At 63.5% G+C, this 12,922-nt stretch overlaps 7 protein-coding genes across 7 annotated transcripts; 1 reads left to right on the forward strand and 6 right to left on the reverse strand.

Annotated features, from left to right (window-relative positions):
* Positions 1–393: 393 nt before the first annotated feature.
* Q8F55_003313 (uncharacterized protein) lies at positions 394–1,219 on the reverse strand (the record flags this gene model as incomplete). Its single annotated transcript, XM_069351857.1, has 3 exons — positions 394–442; positions 505–513; positions 693–1,219. 3 exons carry the CDS (start codon positions 1,217–1,219, stop codon positions 394–396), a joined length of 585 nt encoding a protein of 194 aa, XP_069209275.1.
* A 915-nt stretch (positions 1,220–2,134) lies between these two features.
* On the forward strand, positions 2,135–3,831 carry Q8F55_003314 (uncharacterized protein; the record flags this gene model as incomplete). Its single annotated transcript, XM_069351858.1, has 2 exons — positions 2,135–2,366; positions 2,399–3,831. 2 exons carry the CDS (start codon positions 2,135–2,137, stop codon positions 3,829–3,831), a joined length of 1,665 nt encoding a protein of 554 aa, XP_069209276.1.
* A 25-nt stretch (positions 3,832–3,856) lies between these two features.
* On the reverse strand, positions 3,857–6,629 carry Q8F55_003315 (uncharacterized protein; the record flags this gene model as incomplete). The annotated part of the gene is made up of 11 exons (XM_069351859.1): positions 3,857–3,895; positions 3,942–4,309; positions 4,353–4,406; positions 4,447–4,593; positions 4,633–4,833; positions 4,871–4,957; positions 5,229–5,337; positions 5,608–6,067; positions 6,154–6,369; positions 6,413–6,467; positions 6,503–6,629. 11 exons carry the CDS (start codon positions 6,627–6,629, stop codon positions 3,857–3,859), a joined length of 1,863 nt encoding a protein of 620 aa, XP_069209277.1.
* Positions 6,630–7,019: 390 nt separating this feature from the next.
* Q8F55_003316 (uncharacterized protein) lies at positions 7,020–8,225 on the reverse strand (the record flags this gene model as incomplete). The annotated part of the gene is made up of 1 exon (XM_069351860.1): positions 7,020–8,225. One exon carries the CDS (start codon positions 8,223–8,225, stop codon positions 7,020–7,022), a length of 1,206 nt encoding a protein of 401 aa, XP_069209278.1.
* Positions 8,226–8,733: 508 nt separating this feature from the next.
* Q8F55_003317 (uncharacterized protein) lies at positions 8,734–10,007 on the reverse strand (the record flags this gene model as incomplete). The annotated part of the gene is made up of 2 exons (XM_069351861.1): positions 8,734–9,181; positions 9,499–10,007. The coding sequence occupies 2 exons, from the start codon at positions 10,005–10,007 to the stop codon at positions 8,734–8,736; spliced, it is 957 nt and encodes a 318-aa protein (XP_069209279.1).
* Positions 10,008–10,169: 162 nt separating this feature from the next.
* Positions 10,170–11,099, reverse strand: Q8F55_003318 (uncharacterized protein; the record flags this gene model as incomplete). The annotated part of the gene is made up of 3 exons (XM_069351862.1): positions 10,170–10,680; positions 10,717–11,014; positions 11,051–11,099. 3 exons carry the CDS (start codon positions 11,097–11,099, stop codon positions 10,170–10,172), a joined length of 858 nt encoding a protein of 285 aa, XP_069209280.1.
* Positions 11,100–11,903: 804 nt separating this feature from the next.
* Positions 11,904–12,560, reverse strand: Q8F55_003319 (uncharacterized protein; the record flags this gene model as incomplete). Its single annotated transcript, XM_069351863.1, has 2 exons — positions 11,904–12,355; positions 12,437–12,560. 2 exons carry the CDS (start codon positions 12,558–12,560, stop codon positions 11,904–11,906), a joined length of 576 nt encoding a protein of 191 aa, XP_069209281.1.
* Positions 12,561–12,922: the final 362 nt, after the last annotated feature.

Consider the following 12,922-nt stretch of genomic DNA (forward strand, 5'->3'; position numbering starts at 1 on the left):
GGTAGCGGCAACATGTTCTGCGTGCCGCGGCTGTTGTCGAGGAGTTGGCGGAAGCGGTGCTGGGTGGGCTCGCGGGCTCCGTTATCCTCGGCGTACATAGTGTGCCGCCACGTGCCGTCTGCCACCCCGTCCACCGCCCGCTTATCACGCATCGAGTTGTCAAACCACTGGGCCACTGATGATATCTGCCTGTTCCTCATGGGCGAGTGTAGCGACGATAGTGCCTGCTATCGACTGATTCAACCCGTCTAAGAGGAAATGGGCCACCCAAGAGCGCCTCCCCCCACCCGCGCCAGGACCCCGCGATCCGATCCGAGAACGCCGCACCGCGTATCGGGTACACCCTGCTGCCCCACATTCATTCTGCATACTGCTCAACTGCATCACTTCTGGCTACCTCGCCCCGTATCTTCGCACTGGGCGCCACTGGACCGTGCACTTGCTGCGGAGGCGTCAGCGGCGCTGGTGGGGCGGTGGGCCATCCTCCCCCACTGTGCGACTCACTCTTCCCACCTCGCCGTCTACGGCACAGTGACCTTGACACCCAGGAGCTGGATGAACGACTTGAGCCAGACTCCGATAGCGCTATGCGATGTTAGCAGACGTCGAGAGGGTTGCCGCTAGGTAGAGTGCGAGGCGTGGGTCCTCCCCGGTTTCCACGCCACCACTCCACCACTCCACGCCGCACTCACGGGTAGGCAGGCGCCGACACGAGGTTGCCCTGGACGTGGACGCTCTTGCTGAAGGCCTCAAAGTCGATGTACTTGGCGCCGGCGGCCTCAACATCAAGCTTGCACATGGGGAACGCCGAGCACTCGCGGCCCTTGAGGACGTCGGCAGCAGCGAGGAGCTGGAGGCCGTGGCAGAGGGCCGCAACCGGGCGGTTGTCCTTGAAGAAGGCGCGGATAATGTCGAGCACGCGGTTGTCGTAACGCTGGTACTCTGGGAAGCGGCCGCCGGGGACGACGAGGCCAGCGTACTGGCCGAGGTTGGCCGCCGCGTCGGCAAAGTCGTGCGTGATGTCGAAGGGGTGGCCAGGGCGCTCAGAGTACGTCTGGCGTCCGGGCTCGAGGATGTGCAGCGCCGTCTGAATGCCCTCTCCGGGCTTCTTGTCGGGGCAGATGATGTGGACGTCGATGCCGAGCATCTCGAGCGCCTGGAGGGGCGCGTAGAGCTCGTAGTCTTCGATAAAGTCGCCGGCGAGGAGGAGGACCTTCATGGTGGGGTTGTGAGTGATGTGATGGGGGTAAAGAGTGAGCAAGTGAGCGATGAAGAGAGGAAAGGAGGCGAGATGGGTGCGTGTGATGGGGAGTTGGTGGTAGATGGACGTGTTCGGCTGGGCCTCGTTGCCGGTTGTCGGAACGCATTTCAGGGAAACGAAACCCGAGCGAGCACTGTTCCGACTCTTGACGCCGCTCATTTGCCCCGCTCGACATTGCATTGCTCATTCTCCCACTCTTCCACTCACAAACGTGCATCTTATCGGCGCGAGGAGGAAGCGCGACGGTGCTCGCGACGGCCAGCGACTCGGTGTCGAGGTGCGTCCAGACAGCGAGCAGCCTACACCGCCCACCCCCGCCTCCACCGGAACCCCAAGACGCCGCAGCTCGGCTCGGTGCCCGACCCAACGCGTCACTCCACTGACAGCTAACCACGTCGCTCACCAACCCCGGCATGCGCATCGGGTCTTCGGGGCTCCAGTGGGGCGGCATGCATGCCGCGCTGCATAAGCTGCGCATACTAGCTATCCCCGGTCCGGGCTTATCGATAGCTGCGGGCTGCGGGCGCGATACCGGCGCCGAGCGAGCGAGCGACGAGTCAAGTGGCTGACTGGATTGACTTTGCTGCGCGTGCGAACGGCCCACCGAAACGGTATGTGTGCGCCGAGCCATGCCGCCCCACTTCGGGCGTACCCCGATCCCACCTCCTTCTCAGAGAGCAGAGTGATGCTCGCGTCTCGTCGCCCCCGGGGCAGGCTTGGCGGTCGGGCTGACTGATGGGATGTGGCCGGGAGAGCGTGGGCGTGGAGCGTGGGTGTTGATGTGTATGTGTGATTGACAGGCCGACAGGCCGAGCTGGGGACATGCCTACTTAAGAGACGGGGGCTCGTTCCCGCTCCACGACCAACCGCACCATGGCCTACAACGACACGCCCTCCGAGTCGGCCACCCCGACGCTCCGCCCGGACGTTGAGGCGGCCGATACCACCCCAGTCCAGCGGGCCTGGCCTTCCCCGCTTCTCGACAACGACAAGGCGCCACCCCCTCCCCCCGCCCCCGCCCACGACGAAGCCCCGCCCAAGCCCTTCTCCCAGACCCGCAAGTGGGTCCTCCTCGGCGTCTTCGCCCTGGCCATCTTCATCGACGGTGCGTTCCCCCTCCTTCCCCACTAACCCCAGTCATGGGCTACTCGGCCTTCTACGTCCTAACGGCCACCGTCGCGGCCGACCTGGGCATCCCCTTCGCGCAGCAGTCGTGGGTGATCAACAGCTACGCCGTCACGTTCGCCGCCTTCCTCCTCCTCTGGGGGCGGGTGAGCGACCTGTACTCCGCGACCACGGTCTTCAACTGGTCCTTCGTCGCCCTCGGGCTGCTGTCACTCGTCATATCCTTCCTGCCGGACAAGTACTCGTTCTTCGTGCTCCGCGCGCTCGCGGGCATCGCGGGCGGCGCCCTCGTGCCGGCCAGCTACAGGCTCATCGTGCACGTCTTCGAGGCGCGGGAGCTCGCGCTCGCCTTCACTATCTACGGCGTGAGCGGGACGCTCGGCAACATGGCCGGCACGATCGTCGGCGGTATCATCGAGTACATCCCCGACTTTCGCCTCGGCGAGCAGATGCACTCGTGGCGCTGGTTCTTCCGCCTCACCGCCGCCGTCATCGCCCCGCTCGCCGCGGCGTCTTTCGTCCTCGTGCCGTACGCGCCGGGAGCCGAGTCGGGAACCCTGCACGAGGGCGAGCCCGACACGTCGCCCCGCTGGCGCCGGCTCGACCTAGTCGGCGCCCTCACCATCCTCGCCGCCATCGTCCTCCTCACACTTGGGCTCACTCTGGGCGCATCGTACGGGTGGAAGAAGGCCGGCTTCCTCGCGCCCTTCCTCCTCTCGTTCCCCCTCTTCGCGGCCTTCTTTTTCTGGGAGGCGCGCCTGCCCGCCTCGCACGCGCTCGTCCCCGCCGCGACGTGGCGCATCCCCAACCTCGCGATATTCATGGCCATGGGCCTGCCAATCTACGCGTGGTGGGCCGTCAACTTCCTCGCCCTGATCGAGACGTACGTCCACGTGCACCACGAGCGCTCGCTCCTCGCCGCCGTGCGCATGCTCCCCCAGGCTGTAGTCTCAATCGGCGGCACGGTCGCCTTCTCGCGCGTCCCCCGCCTCAGCGCCCGACCGTGGCTCACCATCCTCGTCGGCCAGGTCCTCGCCGTCGTCGGCTACGTGCTCTTCACTCGCACGTCCACGTTCGTCGGCACGCACTACTGGCGCTTCATCTTCACGGGCGGGCTCCTTGGATCCCTCGGCAACATGGCCATCTACACCGCGACAAATGTCGGCATCATGACGGCCATCCCGCCCGAGATGGCGGGCGTCGTCGGCGCCCTGTTCCAAGTATCCATCCAGCTCGGTGCTGTCGTCGGGTTTGCCACGCAGGCTGGCATGATGACTGTCAACCCCGGTGGCATCTCAAACCCGGACAACGTCCACGCGTCGTTCTACTTTCAAATGGGCTGGAATGCCCTCTGGCTTATCCTCTTCGCCGTCGGGTACAAGCGGCCCAAGGCAGCGCCAGCGCCGGCTCTGGAAGCCCCGGAAGCCCATCCCGAGGCCAAGTAACAGTTCATGCATCTCCGTTCTACATTTAGTTTCCAATAACAGTCTGGATGATCTGCGCCGCGTTCTGGAACCGTCAGCCGCGCCTCCCAATCCACAGCCGCCGTACTCACCACAGAGTTGCTCCACTGCCAGAACATGACACTGCCGGGCCAGCCGAGTGCCTTGCCCTGCGCGACGCACTGCGCCAGCGCAGACGGGTCCATGTACCCGCCGTTGTTCTGTGCCGCCGTGTTGATGGGCTTGCCGAGAACCAGCTTGTCGTACGGGATACCCTGCTGCTCGTGAAGCTGCTGGATCGCGACACCAGGCCATTGCGTCGAGCCCGAGTCGGTGATCAGCGACGTGCAGTCGGTGAACGCAGAGTACTGGTTGTAGTACTGCAGGTTGAAGAAGTCGATCGTGTCACCGACCGCGCTGTAGACGGCGGCGTAGGCTCCGTCCAGGTATGCCGCACGGTCGAACCACGGCGCAACGGGTGCTGGGGGTCAGCTTCGACCTCTAATATCTGACAGCTGACACACCATGCGAGATGAGGTATCCGTTGCCGAGCTGGCTACGAAGCTGTGTCTGGAAGGCTGGCACCAGTCAGCAACGATCCCGGAACGTTCGACGTACTGATGAGCCATTGGGCACCAGTGCCGAGGGCAAACGCTCCAAAGTCCTCATAGTCAATGTCGACGCCGTCAAACTCGTAGTCCTTGACAAAGGTAGCGATGCTGTTGGCGACCCCAATCGGGTCGGCGCCGACGGTGGTCGGCACGTCTGTACTGGTGAGCACAGGTCTGATTCCCCCCCACATACCGGTAGCACCGAAGGCGGACACCATCAGGGCGACACCAGCAGCGTGGTATTCGTCGAGGAACTGGCGGCGAGTGGCCGCTGGCAACTGGGTCCAGAGGAGCGCGTCGTCCCAGGGGCCCTCTAGCAGATCAAAGGACAGGAGCAGGCGGTTGAACTTGCCGAGCTGGGCGGCGCTAGGGAGCTGGCCGTTGGTGAACCAGGCTGCATGTCAGTTATGGGCACCTCGGCGCCAACTCACCGTCCGCATAGATGACATAGTGCGGCGCGGACCACTGGTGCTGAGCAGGAGGGGTGGAAGAGGGGGAAGGAGCAGACGAGCTCGCGCCTGTGCTCGAGGGCACCGTTGACGAGGGAGTAGTGGAAGGAGTCGTGGTAAGCTCAGTGGAGGTAGTTGTCGTGGTAAGCTCAGTTGAGGTAGTTGTCGTGGTCGTGGTTGTGGTGGTGCTCGACGATGATGGCACAGCTGAGCTAGCGCTACTACTGAACGAGGCGCTGCTTGTGGTTTGCGCAGTGCTGCTCAGTGTTGTTGCGGTGCTGCTCGCGGTTGCCGTGATGCTGCTAGCAGTTGCGAGGGACGTGGTCGAGCTGGAGCTCACAATGGTGCTGAACGAGGCGGTCGAACTGGAGGGAGTGGAGGATGACAGCGCGGAGCTCGAGCCGGTCGATGAGGGGGGCGAGGAGCTCGCGGACGAAGACGCCGACGAGCTAGAGGGCTCATGAGCTGAGCTGGAGCTGGAGCTAGAGCTGGAGCTGGAGCTGGAGCTAGAGCTGGAGCTGGAGCTGGAGCTAGAGCTGGAGCTGGAGCTGGAGCTAGAGCTGGAGCTGGAGCTGGAGCTGGACGGAGCGCTCCCAGACGCCGAGGAAGGTGGCGCCGTAGTTGCGGTAGTCACCGAGTGGGTCGTCGACGGAGCAGCCGAGCTCGAGACGGCGCTGCTGCTCGCGAGATGCGAACTACTCGCAGTGGTGCCAGCGGACGAGTGCGGGGAGGCAGTTGACGAGCTCGATGACGGGGCGGCGCTCGAAGTCGAGGAAGGCGAGCCGGTGCTGATCCAGATGGAGGGGATGCTTGACAGGGACGTCGTGGTGGATACATCCGTGGTGGATGCTGTGGTCGTCGTTGGGGCCTGGGTGCTGTGGGACGCCGACGAAGAGGCCACGCTCGCCACGCTCGACGACGCCGACGACGACGACGACGACGAGGGGGCATGGGAAGAGTGAGACGCAGTTGACGCGGTCGAGGCCGAGGCGGTCGAGGCCGAGGCGGTCGAGGCCGAGGCGGTCGAGGCCGGCACGGTCGTGGTCGAGTGCGATGTCGCCGGGTGAGATGTCGCCGAGGGAGAAGTCTCCGAGTGCGATGGAGCCGAGGTAGAGGGGGACTTGGAGGGTGAGGTAGACAGGGGCTTGGAGGGCGAGGTAGACGGGGACGTGGAGGAGGCTGAGGGGGAGGACGAGTGGCTCACGGAAGCACCAGGGACGAACGAGGACGAGGAGTGAGCGGCGGGGCTGGTGGTGGAGACAGACGAGGAGTGAGCGGGGGAGATGGTGGTGGAGGAGGACGACGAGTGAGCGGCGGGGCTGGTGGTGGAGAGGGCCGAAGAAGAGGACGAGTGGATAACAGGCGTCGTGGCCGAAGCACTGCTGGCAGTCTTGACCGACGACGACGTCGCAGACGCGGTCGTCGGCGTGTTGATGGGCACCTGGAACTTCCAGACGCACCCGATGAGCGGCCCATCCGCGCTGTTGGCGTCAGCGACGTCCCGCCCACGGTACTCACGAGCACACGGTACCGGGAGCGGTACACTCGGCCATGGTGACCCACGAGCCCCAGTTACAGACTGGCCGTCAGCTTCGGCGCTGTGCGGAGACTTACTCTGGAGTGACGCGCCATCACACTGCCAGGCGCCCATGGTGCAGCCGTCGCGCTGGGCGACGGGGGCGGGGAGGGCACGCGCGGGCACAGCCAGCGCCAGGAGGAGGGTAGCGGCGACCAGCGCCATGGTATCAAGATGGTGGGGATGAGTGAAGAGACGAGAAGATGAGAAATGGAGGGAGTGTTGGCTGCGAGTTTGGCAGTCGCCGACAGCTGGCCGTCGTGGTAGGCTGGGCTGGCTGGCGTCTGCTCTTGCTGCTCTGGCGTATGCATGCACGCCTGGCGTCTGCGTCTCTGTGCCCGTCCCCTGCGGTCCGTCAGTCCCCCTGAAGAACGAATGTCGCCCAAAGTCAAATTGCCCCAATCGCGCAAAAGAAAACAAGTCGCGTCAGGATCTCATTCATCGTGGTGGCGTCATGTTGCTATTTTCGGTTTGGCGGCGCCGAGGCTGCTGTAGCTGCATGGCGAGGAGCGATGCCATAGCAACCCCCGGGGCGTGGTGGCATGCATGGCGGCCTCACTCGCCGCCGGGGCTGTTCGCCGCCCCCTCGATCCCGGGCAGCCGGCGCGCCTCGACCGTGTCGGCAGGGTCGACAGGGACGTACAGCGGCTTGGCCGGCGGGATGGTGGCGAGGTCGAACAGTTCAGTATCTACTTCACCTCTCCACTCGTCCAGCGTGATGAAGCGGAAGAGGCCGCCCCACCCGCCGCACTCGGCCAGAGTCTTGGCGAGGTAGCGTCCCATGTCGTCCAGGCTCTGCGTTTTCCCAGCGATGACGAAGCCCGCGTTGAGAATATAGTGTTCGACTGCCGTGACCATACCCTCTGCGAGCTTTTCATTCGTGACAGGGTTGCTGAGGGGACATGAAGCCGAGTCGACCCAAGCCGCGTCAAGCCGCTCTGCGCCGACGAACACAAACTGCGTGCAATAGTAAGGCCTGCTGGGGGCTAACTCGTGTAGCGCTTTCGCGAGGATATGCGTGCCGACGGCGCGCGCGAGCCCATACAACCAGCCCATCGGTGGGTCCGGGTCCGCCGACGCGGGGCGACACGTGGGCCTGGGGATCCTCGGGCCGGCCCACAGCTCCGTTGGGGTGAAAATCACGACGACTTCCTTGAGGAGGTGGATGCCGCGAATTCTGAGCGTACCGTCGCGCAGGTCGGGTTGCCGGGGGTCGTAGCGAACGTTCACGATGGAGCGCGCGCCGCTGTAATCGTCCTGGTGATACGGATGGACGTCGACCTCCGGCATGTGGTCGAGCATTCCATTGAGTCCGCCGGCGCCCACGGTGGATACAATCTCGCGGACGCCCTGGGCCACGGTATAGTCGACGAATATGATGAACACTTGGCTGTTGCGCACCTCGTTGTTCCGGAATGGCGAACCAATATTGAGCAGGTTCTTTTCGTACCAACGCCGAATGACTCGCGCCCGGCCGGTGAAGTTGAAGAGCCAGGTTGCGTCAGGCGGCTCGTTTGCCCATGTCGCGTCCCGCTCCAAGCGCGCGTCCTCGAGGTCGATGATGAGGCCGTCCACGAGCTCGGGTCCCCACAAAGGGACCAGGCGCCCGAGGTTGGCGATGGCGGGCTCGGGCCACTGTAGGCCGGGAACGCGGACAGATGCAGGCGCTGTTTCGGAAGGTGTGAAAATCTCGACGATGAATCCTTTGTCGCGCTCATCGGGGGGCTGGTTGGACACGCGCACAGCGATGTGGGCGTACATCCTGACCGGCGCTGTACGGTGCAAGGCCCTGCAAGTCGCCTGTAGTGCCGGCCAGCACGAGGGATCGGCGTATGTCACGATGAGGTCAACCACATGTGGGTATGTGGCGTAGTCGAGAGGTGAGGCTGCGGGTGTCGCCGGCATTGCTGCTCTGTCGGGGCCGAGTGGGTGATGGATGCATGTCTATCGAGTCGTCGTCGTGGAGAGGCCGAAGTGAAAGCTGACAACCTGACATCACACAACAAGGCGAAATGCTCAGTGCCTGGAAAAGCCGTCGTGACCACAATCGGTTGGAGGGGTGACACACCCCCTATGCCCCCTACTCGCCACTCCAGGTCACGTCAGTCGGCAACTTTCATTACATTCATCGCGGCGGCGTGGAAGTGTGTGAAGGAACTACCTTTCTTCAGTTGGGGGACGGGGTGGCAGCACGCATGGTGCTAATCCAAAGACCTCACTCTCGGCCCACTCAACGGACGGCGCTCAGTTGCACCCACAGCGGGTTTCCTCACGCCGCGGGTAGGCCACGCCGCTCGATTGTGTCGGCAGGATCGAGAGGAACGTACAGCGGTTTGGCGGGCGGGATCGTTGCTAGCTCGAACAGTTCAGTATCTACTTCACCTCTCCACTCGTCGAGCGTGATGAAGCGGAAGAGGCCATCCCACCCGCCGCCCCGTTCCACGGGCGTCGCCGCGATCCAGTGCGCCATGTCCTCGGGGCCCAGCGTCTTCCCGGCGACGGTGTAGGTACTTTTGAGGCCACTCTCTTCGACCGCCTTGGCAAAGCCCTGCGCCAGGTCGGCATTCGTGAGCGGGTTGCTGAAGCGGCAGGAGGCCGAGTCGACCCATCCCGCATCGAGCTGCTCAGCGCCGACGAACAGGTACTGCGTGTAGTGGGGAAGCCTTTCGACGGGATCCAACACCAACTGAGATCTGGCTGTCACAATGAACTCCTCGCTGACAGTTTTGATGAGACCAGACAGCCACCCCATCGGCGGGGGGGTGTTGGGGACTCAGAGCTCGAATTGCTTGGTCGTCTCGAAGTGTGATCGGCCATAGGGGTCGTTGCGAGAGGTGTGGCGGCGACAGGAGTCACTGTGAGAGGGGCGACCCCGAGAGGATCAGATTCGGCTACGCCTGTGCTGTTGAGAGCGAGCCTTGCGAAAAGGGATGATGCGAGTGGCAGGCCGTCGTGCTGATCAAAGCCCTTCGCTGCCTTGTGATGTGCAGCAAGGTGGTGCTCAAGATCGACACCGAGGCGCCAAAACTCCCACACGCCACGATCCTTCGCCTGGTCGCCAACACGCTGAAATCCCTCCTTGTGGTCCGTCGCCCACTTGTCATACCAGGTGATGACATGGTCAGGGAGAATCTCGACAGCCTTGACCAGTGAGGGGTGTGCAACAGCCACGAACGCGAGAAACTCTTCGTGGCTGAGCGGCTGCGTCTGTACGTCGAGAGGCGTGGATGACAAGGTCTTCTCAAGGCCTTGCATTTGTCGTCGAAGCTCCCTCAACGCTCCCTTGTTCCCCCGGAGCCGGCGAAGTGTGAGCTTCTTGATGACACTGTCCTCGCTGCGACTGCCAAGTCGGACAATGTTCCGTGTGACTCCTTCGTATGTGGCACGCAGAATGTGGTCGACAGCATGGTTGGTGAACCCAAGCATCAGGATCGGCTTGACGTCGTTGGCAAGGAGCACACGAAGAAACTCGACGCCAGTATAGGTCTTGCCAGTTCCTGGCGGGCCTTGAATCAAGGCCACTTCGCGGTTTAACGAGTCCATGACCGCGTCGGCTTGGCTCGGGTCGAGTTTGCTGTATTCGCGGAGGAGACCACGTGCAGCGGCAACCGAGCGAGGTTGAGTCGGTTTGAAGCTGAGTGACTTGATCTTGGATGTTGGCTTGAGCAAGGAGGTCAGGTTCCACGTGAAGCCGGCTGCCTTGGCCTAGGCTGGGATGTCGATCTCGATGCTGGATAGGTCGGCGTTCGGAACAAAGTACCTCGAAAGCGGCAGCTCCTGGGGGTGAATAGCCTTGAGGGTTTCGAGAAATGGCCAGACGGCAGGGTAGAGTACTGGGCTCTCGACGAGGATGCGAAGGTCGCCAGCCTTGACGTCCTGGAACATGCGAAGGCCCTCGTGGTTGTCCAGAAAGTGGAGCCCGAACCCGAGGCGCGGGCGATCGTCATGAGCTGGTTTGCTATGCCTGAACTGGTTGGGCATCATAGTAAGGGTGGCGAGGGCGAAGGTCGGGTCGCCACCGAGCCTCTTCGTGACGATGGCAACCAGGCCCCCCATGGGGAGGCGCGGGCTGCTCTCCCAAAATGACTGGCGCTTCTTCATCGAAGTGGCGCGGGCGGCACTGGGGGGCGAGTCTGCCGACGCGGAGACGACCAAGCCGGCAATGTGGTCGAGCGCGACGCCTTCGAACTCTATGTTTGCGAGCAGGGGCACTGCGCTGGTGTGTCAGCTCACCCTTGCGTCGTCAACTTACACCGAGTGTTCGCCGGGTGTCACGTAGAACCCGCCCCCAGCACCGAGGCGCTGCGCCAACTGGCTCTCGTCAAACTTGTCCGAGTCGAGGTCGCGCAGGACGGCCTTGATGCCGCTGTCGAAGCCGCGCAGCGAGTCCTCGCGCACCATGCGGAACTGGATGTCCAGCATCCTGGCGACCTTGTCGTCTTGCAGGTGGTGCTCGGCGTCGGGTGTGTAAAGCGGGAGGTATGGCTTGTGCACCGAGGTGATCTCGTCGGTGGTCGGCGCGACACTGAGGTCTTGGATGTGCGCGTGGTCTGAGGTTAGCTATTGCAGGTGTCAGGCCGGCTCACCGTTACTATGGCGAGGGCCGTGAGGTGAGAGAACGCCTGGGCCGTCCATTGTCGTGGGAGCTGTCGCTGCAGGGCGAGGTGGCCCAGAATCGCTCGGGGTATCTGGAGGCATTGTTGGTAGAGTAGGTAGCTGTGGGTAAGGTGTCTAGTCGCAAGAGGAACAAGAATGAGTCGAGTATGAGTGAGTGAGTGAGTGTTAGAAGAGACAGGTAACACGAGTGTTGGGGGATGAGGAGAGGGACAAACACCAAAGGGGGGTGAGTTGGGAGCGCCTGCCTGCTCGCACACTGCGGCGGAGCGTTGGCTTGGACGCGAACACGTTGGCTGATGACAGTGGATGATGAGGCCCCGCGCGCGCCGGGGGGCGAGGATGCGTGCGCCCGCCGCAAGGACGGGCATCGAGGCGCAGGGGAGTAGATCTACCCGTGCATGATGTGAGTGAATGCGATAGACGTGAGTAGAATAATGCAAGCACAAGAGGGAGGGAGGGAGGGAGGGAGGACAATGGACAACAACAACCGAGGGGGGGAGGGGGTGGACGACGAGGGTGGAGGTAGGTCGGGTTGACCCGGACCGGAGCGGGCTGGCTGGCCACAAACATCATACGGGGTACCTCTGCTACAGATGTCGCTGCTTCATGCAACTGAAACTGCTAATTCTCTTGCTCGCGACTTGTTGCTTCAGATAGACGACGCGTATCGTCTCGGGCGGAACGGAGGGCACCACGGGTTCGACAGTCAAGTCAGCCACCCGCCTCGCCCCGCCTCGCCCCGCCCGCTCCGCCCCGCCCCGCTGTCCTCGCGGTCATTCTATGCATAGGCTACATGGGCAAGTCACACGCCAGCGTGCGAGGTTAGAGCGCAACCATGCTGCGGCGCTTCTTGGGCTTGCAGTGGGGCTTTGTGCCGCCGCCCTCCTCCTTGAGCTCGGTGAGGGTGATGTTGGCGTGGCCCGTCCACGCGTGCTTGCGGATGGGCGCCGACGGGCTAGTGCTGTTTGGGTTGATGGCGGCGTACGCAAAGATGATGGGGAACGCCGTCTCCTCGCTCGAGGGGATGGAGAAGGTGAAGCTGGTCGCGCTCGAGTTGGAGTACGTGTGGGCCGCGTCGAGGGTCGCAACGCGGGGCGGGGTCTCGGTCACGTTGGGCGGCGCGCGCGCGTTGGCCTCGCGCTGCGAGAGGGTGAACGTCTCGTCGGCGTTGGGCCACAGGATGACCATGGGCGAGTTGGGCATGTTCTTGCCGAACCCGATGGCGATCCACCCAAAGTTGTCGTGGGGGATGGGAGTCACGGGCGCGATCGACCCTGCGGGCTGTCAGTCGTCTGTTCGTCTCGTCGAGAGCCCGACGCGCTGCGTGGCCGCCACGGTCGCGCCACACCACTCACAAGTGTCGGTGCCGCCCGAGCGGATGGCCGTGATACACGCGTTGTCGTCGCAGTAGCCGTCGCCGAGGGTGGTGGCGGCGAGGGCAGTGGCCGCGAGGGTCGAGAGGGCGAGGAACTTGAGCATGGCGGTGGTGGTAGTTGGGGACAAATGCGACGGCGTCCGTTGGCTGCTCGCATCTTTATACCAACACGTCGCCTGTTCCCGACGCAGAAACGGGGCCAGCAGCAAGCAGTCAACACAGTGCCTGCTGTCCTCGACGACGACTGGGGTGGTGCAGGCAGACCGACAGGCAGACAGGAAGGCGCAATGGCCCGCAGGAACACGCGCTCCCGAAAGCGAGCGCGGCGCCCTATACTCGTCGTCGAGATCAACACTGAATGCCGAGAGACGCGACAATGGGCTGCAGCTGATTGGTGAGGTTAGAGTGCCTGATTGTAGATATGAAACGCGCCTCCCTGGACGAGGCGAGGGTTGGGCAGCTGCAT

The sequence above is a fragment of the Vanrija albida genome, assembly GCF_041260175.1.
Source record: "Vanrija albida strain AlHP1 chromosome Unknown contig_3, whole genome shotgun sequence".
In the NCBI taxonomy this organism is placed as follows: domain Eukaryota; kingdom Fungi; phylum Basidiomycota; class Tremellomycetes; order Trichosporonales; family Trichosporonaceae; genus Vanrija; species Vanrija albida.